General features: G+C 40.0%; 1 protein-coding gene across 1 annotated transcript in view; it reads right to left on the reverse strand.

Moving 5' to 3' along the window:
• LOC106515307 (protein NLRC3-like) overlaps positions 1–3,850 on the reverse strand; it is a 12,340-nt gene extending 8,490 nt beyond the window's left edge. Inside the window, exons 1-4 of the mRNA XM_014005022.1 lie at positions 3,756–3,850; positions 2,403–2,483; positions 1,856–1,954; positions 1,092–1,167 (exon numbers count right to left, since the gene is read on the reverse strand). Coding sequence (XP_013860476.1) covers positions 1,092–1,167; positions 1,856–1,905 — 126 coding nt within the window. The 5' untranslated portion in view covers positions 1,906–1,954; positions 2,403–2,483; positions 3,756–3,850. The remainder of the gene's footprint in view (positions 1–1,091; positions 1,168–1,855; positions 1,955–2,402; positions 2,484–3,755) is intronic.
• Between the last annotated feature and the right edge of the window lie 3,851 nt (positions 3,851–7,701).

Raw genomic sequence — 7,701 nt, forward strand, 5'->3', positions numbered from 1 at the left:
CTGTATACTTGATCAAATTAAGTAAAATTTACCTGATTTATTCACAAATCTTTAACTATATTTTAATAACTTATACTAGATAATGATGAATAAATATTACATGAATTTGTAGCATTTACATTTACTTAAACATTAGTGCAAATTGTTACAAGGATTATCTTACAATTTCTTTATAACAGTGCACATGCCTCAAGCACAATATTTTAGCATGACACCTCACAGCTACAGAGAGAGGTGTAGCTCATGTTGTATTTCAGGATTTCACCACCAGGTGGCAGTTTTGAAGAACCTTTATTGGATTCTTCTTCATGAACAAAACAGACAAAGTAAAACTCACAGGTATTATGACTAGGCCTACCACTCTCACTTACGGTTACTTCTGCTGAACTGTTTAACACAAGTTAAATAATGAACACACAAATTAGAGTAACACAACAGACTAATTGCTGAAAAAACAATAACCAATTCCCTAAAATGATTTATCAACAACAAACATGAATCCTACCCACAATCCTCCACTGCAGTCACATGACAAACAGCCAAACACAGCAGAATGCTACAATATGCATTCCCTGTTCCCTGACAACTAAATATCACCTACATTATGCCATCAAACTATTGCACACCAACAAATGTATTCAAGCAAAAGAAACCTGACAACTTATGTTTTATTTCGACCATGTCTTGTCCTCTCCTTGAAAAGTGAAGCAAGGGAATGAGGAGCAGCAACCTTTGTGTGTGCATGCGCCCTCAGTTTTAGCCCAGAAGAGTAGAAGTTACTTAATATATTCATGTTTATGTGCTGTCCAGAAAAAAGCACTTAAACATTACTGGTAAAATAATATTAACATTTACTTTTTTGTACAGTAATATTGATATATATTATAATGTGTATTGTTAATTTAGTAAATTCTAGTAGTTTAGAGATTTAGATTTCTTTTTGTAAAATTTAAAAGAACAATTAAATAAATGTTACTACACCCAAAAGTTCTTTTTTTCAGTGCAGTAGGAGACAGTTTAAACCCAAGCTGGTCTACAAAGAGAGGAATGAACACAAACGATGAAAAAGTATTTCTTGTACTTGTACATACCATAAATATGGAGTTCAGCTGAATTTGGTGCTGGGGGAAAAAATGGCCACTCCTGCCTTTTGGCTCCGCCTGTAGACTATGTGGAAAAAACAACGAGTGAAATCTAAAAATATTACAAAACAAAACAACTGGACTTCTTTTCTGTAGCTGAAGATGTAATAATTCTCATCCAGGGAACTTTATCAATTAAAATAACTGGAAAATGTTGGGTTGTAAACTTTTAAAATGCATGAGATGCTTCCTTACATGCAGGTTACCTTTCTCCCTCTTTACTTGCCTGACTCATAAATGCTTTGGTTAACCGCATAAAAGATGTTGATTAGAGTGAAAATACCCATCAGGATTAAGGCTGCTTTGATGAGAAAGTTTTTATGGAGCTACAAGCCTTTCAGCATTTCATGCCAACCCAAAGAACAAACTGAAATAAAAAATCAGAATCTCAAGGGTACCACTTTAACACTTCCAATCGAAGATCCCAATTTCAATACACCAACAATACAAACACTGCTTTTCCATCAAACTCTTCCTCATTCAAAGCTTCTTGGGTCATAAACCATCAGGCTTCCCTGCTGCTCTCCTCATCACAGCCCAACAGAACAGACAGAACTTCACACTTTAACTTGGTAAAGAGGTTTTAGGTCAGGTTTGGTTTTCTGTTTGTACGTTTTACTTGTGTTTATTGTTGTATTGACTATAGGTGGTACATATCACCACTGAGGACAAAAATAACTCAATGTAAAGAATCCGTGTGAAAAGGAGCTCACCTCTTGGCAGAAGAAGGTTGCTCTGATTGAAGGTTGAGATGTTCATCCATGCTGATTTTGGACACAATGCTGAGTGTTCGTCCAATCCGGGCATCGAGGCTGTGAATAAAGATGCTTGTTGATGTTAACGTTCATGGAGAAATCTCATGAGTCCTTTTCACAGGGTCGGTGTTCGGTTTGTAACGTGGGTCACTATGAATAGACTAAATTACCGATGAGTCTTCCTGTCGATGTGATTTTTTTGTCTTTCTTCTTTATTCTTTGTCTGAAGGGAGTGGCTTGGCCCAGAAGGAGGATGTATAAATAGCCTGAACTTATATAGTGCTTTACCAACTTCAGGGCTGCTCTCCTCATTATAGCCAAACAGAACAGACAGAACTATAAACTCTGACTTGGTCAAAGAGGTTTTAGGTTTTATGTTTGCAAGCTTTACTTGTGTTTATTTCATTGTTGTCATATTGACTTGATATGTGGTAAATATCACCACTGAGGACAAAAATAACTCAGTGAAAAGAACCGAAGCTGTGTGAAAAAGAGCTGAACTCACCTCTTGGCAGCAGAAGGTTGCTCTGCTTGAAAGACAAGATGTTTATCCTTGCTCTTCGTGGACACATGGCTGAATGTCCGTCTGTGAATATAGACGTTTGTTGATGTTAAGTGTATTACTTTACACACTTACCATTGAAGGTAGAACTGATGGAGCTTTGTTAAGGGTTGGTGTTTGGTTTGTAATGTAATGTTTGCAATGTAACTGTGGTTAGTGCAATCTAGTCCTTGTATAACCACAGCAGGAGCTTTGTTCCCATTCTTGGCACAATGTCAAGCTTGTTCTCAGTGCGGGTTGGACTTTGCCAGGACTATCCCTCGTCTCTGATCCTGTTGTTGTGTTTATGGAAAGGGTCTCAAGGCACAGGCATGGAGAGGAGGGTCTCATGTCTGCTTTATGTGGATGATGTAGTTCTGCTGGCGTTTTCAGGCCAAGAACTTCAACAGGCACTAGTTCACAGCCGAGCTGGGATGAGAGTCAGTTCCTTTAACTCTAAGGCCATGAAAACAGTGGAATGCCTTCTCCAGATTGGATGAGAGTCTCTGCCTCAAGTGGATGTATTGAAGTATCTGGGTGTCTTGTTCATGAGTGGTGGTAGGATGGAGCTGGAGATGGTTTGGGGCCTCATCCTCACTCATGAGGGCGTTGCTTTGGTTGGTCGTGGTGAAGAAAAAATTGAGTTGAAAGACAAAACTCTCGATTTACTGGTTTTTCTATGTTCCAACCCTCACCTATGGTCAGAAGGATCATGATCGAAAGAACAAGATCCAGGGTACAAGTGACCAAAATTAGCTTCTTTTGTAGGGTAGCCAGGCTCAGACTTATAGATAGAGGGAGGAGCTCCATCATCTGGGGAGAGCTCAGAGTAGAGCTGCTGCTCCTCTGAATCAAAAGGAGTCAGTTGAGGTTGTTCAGGCATCTGATTAGGATGCCTCCTGGACACCTCCCTTTAGAGGTGTTCAGGGCACTTCCCACTGGTAGCAAACCCCAGGGAAGACCCAGGACTCGCTGGAGGGATTATGTATCCTCTCAGGCCTGGGAACGCCTCGGGTTCCCATGGAATGTGCTAGAAAGTGTCGCTGGGGATAGGAATGTCTGAGCTTCTCTCCTGGACCTGTTGCCTCCAAAACCCAGTTATGGATAAGTGCAGAAGGGTTACCATCACAGTCCAACAGGACTAAACAGCACACTTTACCTTGGTCAAAGAGGTTTTAGGTTAGGTTTGGTTTTCTGCTTGTAAGTTTTAACTTGTGTTCATTTTATCATTGTTATATTGACTTGACAGGTGGTACAGATCACCAGTGAGGACAAAACAACTCAGTGAAGACAATCATGAAAAAGAGCTGAGCTCACCTCTTGGCAGCAGAAGGTTGCTCTGATTGAAAGAAAGGAGATTCATCCTTGCTCAAGTTGGACACACTGCTGGGTGTCCGTCCAATTCTGGCTTTAAGGCTGTGAATATAGATGTTTGTTAATGTTAGTGTATTATTGTTCACACTTACAATTGAAGGTAGAACTGATGGAGCTATAAGGGTTGGTGTTTAGTTTGTAATGTCCTGAATCACACTGATGTTAAATCGAGTTGTTATAATGTGGGTGCCTAACTAGAAGTGTAGCAGCTGCATCCCCACTAATAAAAAGAAAAGATTTAGGCATTTGTTACTCATTAGAATGTGGCTGAAATAGTTATTTTTCATTATCTTTCTGGTTTTTTTAACATTTTTACCATTTTTTAAAGATATGCCCACTCTTCCTTTCAAAAATTCTCAAAATCTATAAAATTGCTGAGACATCTCTTGTCCATCTTTTTCAGGTCACACAGATGTAAGATTGAATTAAAGTTTTGAATCTACTCAAAACTGAATACCACACTGTAATGCAATTCTTCAGTTGATTTAAATTAATGCTTGGAGTTGTAATTTAGCTTAAATGAAATTAATTTTCTAACTGAAACCTGAAGGTCAAACAGCTGAGCTGACTGAAAGGTTTACTGGTCCTGGTAATAAAGAATATGATTCAAAATGACTCGTAGATAAATTATTAGTTAAAAATAAAATACAAATCTATGTGACATTTCAAAGAGTAACACTTCCTTAAAAATGTTGCATTTATTTTTAGCAAATTGTTTTCTTTGTATTTAATTTATTTATGGCATTTTCATTTTTCCGTATACGCAGCTCTCAAACCATCACCTGATTCTGTGATGCTGATTTAAACATTCTTTTTGTGTGAAAAGAGTTATGGATGGTTAAAGACGTTTGGCTGACCTCTCATCATTGCTCTCAAGTGTCAAATACCAAGTGGTTTTAGAGGAACAAACTTTGTCCTCAAGCTGATCCATGCTGCTGAAGTCACCTCCACATCAGCTCACACACCGTATACCTTCACCTGCAGAGGAAACAGAAATTACTAATCTGAAGCTCTAATTATCATTTTATCATTTCTACAAAGATCAGCTGTTCCTTCACTGATTGGCTCTTTTGTTTTGTCTCAGATTGAGATGAACGCAGTCAGACAGAGGAAGCTGCTGTACTTTTATCGCATCACTAGATGGTTATGCAGCTGCAACTCCTTCACACTGATTCACTTTGACTCTTTTCACATTAATCCAGTTCAACATTTAAAATCACCAGGGGCCTCATGTACAAAGACTTGTGTGGATTTCTTACTGAAAAGTGGCGTACGGTCAAATTCAGAAAACTGCGTACGCACAAAAAATCCAGGTGTTTCAAACAGTGCGTACGCCTGAATCCACGCACATTTCTTTTGTACATCACAATTAACGTGGAACTGAGCGCAGGTAAGACACCTCCCCTGACACGCCTTCATTAACAAATGTTAAACAGATGCAAATTACTTCCTGCTTGTGTGAAGGACTTGTTTGTTTGATCCCTGCGCGATCAGAAATGATTTCTAGAGTCAGGAAAATAATGAATTTAACATAATGTGAGTGAGAAATTCTAAGTAAGAATAGGAATAAAATATGTTTGTCACGCAAAGAATGAGTGATTGTGTGTCAGTGTGTGTGCGTGCGCGCACGCTGCTGTGGCGCGCATCCGGCTCATCCATCCGTTCTGTCTGAAAATATTTAGCCTACTTTGCGCAGGAGTTTACTACCATAATTACTGTAAGCACAGAGGAACTTAGATGTTTGGTAGAACATAGATCTTAGTTTATTTCATAGCTGATATTAAGAAACGTGTCTCTGTATCTCAGTGGGGAGTTCACATGACGTGACATGATGTTGGAGAGTCTCCACAAATGCTGTGTGCGCTGCAGCCTTTGTGCGCAGTCTGTTTGTCTGTCAAGCTTTTGCTCTCCTACTTACAGCATTTTCACAAGTTGTAAAGTGTACTTCCACGCTTTAATTTGGAGAAACCTACAACAACGTAAACACCGGTGTTGTGCGAAATTTAGTGAAAATCTGTTCCCCCTAGTGGTTAACCTTAGAGAGAATCACTGGTCCAGGCATAACGTCAGACCAAACAAACATAAATGGTTAATATGAGGGAAGAGCTTCCATCACAGGGGGAACTGAATTTCGTACAACACCGGTGTGGGTGCAGGCGCTCCAAAGCGCGACCATAACTCATCCTTTAGAATCATATGGATGAGATGATTCCATTGGGCATGACTTGGCTTTGGGTGGACTGGACTGACACGGTCCCGATGGGTCTGCCAGCTCCCTCTGGAAAGATACTGCGGAACCCCAGTTTGATCGCTGCTGCTGCATGTTCGCACGCGGCTCCTCGCTGTGTTGCGCTCCAGAGCACAGCAGTGCCAAACTGAAAAAGGATTATTCCTGAAAACGGCTCCATAGATGAGCCACTCATCATCAGGGATCAGAAAATTCTGTTAAATAAATGCTCTGCGTGTTACACTATTAGCTATATCCACAAGTAAGGCTAAATCCGTTCCTGGTAAATGTATTTTTGGCATGACTTTGCGCATCCTTTCTCTAAATGTGCCCATGTGGATGTACTAATTGTTAATCATGTGTCTGGTGTGAATAACAATCTTTTTCACATCATGAACAGCTTCTCAGAATCACCTCTAAGTGAAGTGATGCCAATGGAACCAAAACCACAGAAACATGTGTACGCCAGCCCTGGAGTTGGCGTGGGGCTGCGCACATTTCCACGTTCATTTCAGTTTTGACACATCCAGAGTTTTGCGTGGAAAATGGCGTACGCAAGGTTTTTGTGCGTACGCACCGTTGCTACATGAGGCCCCTAATGAAGCAACAGAAGATCATCGGTGCTGAAATCTTCTTACTGTTTAGTTTTTGGAGGACTTTTGACATGAAATTGAAACACATGATCTCAGCTGATGGGAGGCTTTTAATAAAGCTAAAAATCAAAATATTTGATCCTTTTAATAAATTGTAACATTTAGAAAGAGAAATGTTAAAAAAAATAAAACTGCTTACTGGTCAAAATATTCCAGGAAGATGTTCACGTTTGCTTAGACATGAAAGAAAAGCTGAGAGGAAAAGTTCACCAGATTTTGTTTTAAAGGTGCTCGTGGAACGTGGTGATGTTTTCAGGAGTAGGGCCTCGTGTTAGAATCACCCCACATAGAGGTGGTGTGGGCCAGATCTGGGATCAAGCTGACACTGCTGGCTGACTGCTGCCATGGCAAGTGGTTTGTCAGCCGATGTGGGCCAGATCTGGCAATGATGACACTGTTTTTAAGATTGCATGCTACAACTGGCCCAGTTGTGGTTTGGTTAATGTGGTGGCGGCCCATGAATGGACCATCTCTGGCAAACCACATCTGGACCACCAATGGGCTGTCATTCTTTGGGGTATCTGGGCTGAGTGTTAGTGTATTGTGTGGGCCAGAACTGGGCCATTCAAAATTTTGCTATGTGGGACCTCTGTGACATAAAACACATATCCTCATGTGTTTTATGTCTCCTTTTAGCTCAGGAATCTATCACGTCTCCTCAGACCCTCTGAAGTGGCTCCTTGTAACTTTGACTAAAAGAAAACATGAACCTGGGTCATTTCTCCTTCTAAACCTACAAAAGGAAAATACTTTTAGCTGTTAATGTGTCCAAACATTTCATTTCTGCAAAAGAATGACACAAAAACAAGTTTTGCTGCCTGAAATCAGTTTTTTGAAAGAGATTAGTCAACATAACACATATAGACTCAATGGGCCTCATGCAAGAACATGTTCGTATTCTTCTCCTAAATTTCTCTTACTTTTGTTCGTACGAACATGTCACGTCAGATTCAACAAACGCTTCTATCTTCAGGAAACGTGCGTAAATGAGCTGCGTAAATTCTATCCA

Source organism: Austrofundulus limnaeus, unplaced genomic scaffold (assembly GCF_001266775.1).
Source record: "Austrofundulus limnaeus strain Quisiro unplaced genomic scaffold, Austrofundulus_limnaeus-1.0 Scaffold28, whole genome shotgun sequence".
Classification (NCBI taxonomy): Eukaryota; Metazoa; Chordata; class Actinopteri; order Cyprinodontiformes; family Rivulidae; genus Austrofundulus; species Austrofundulus limnaeus.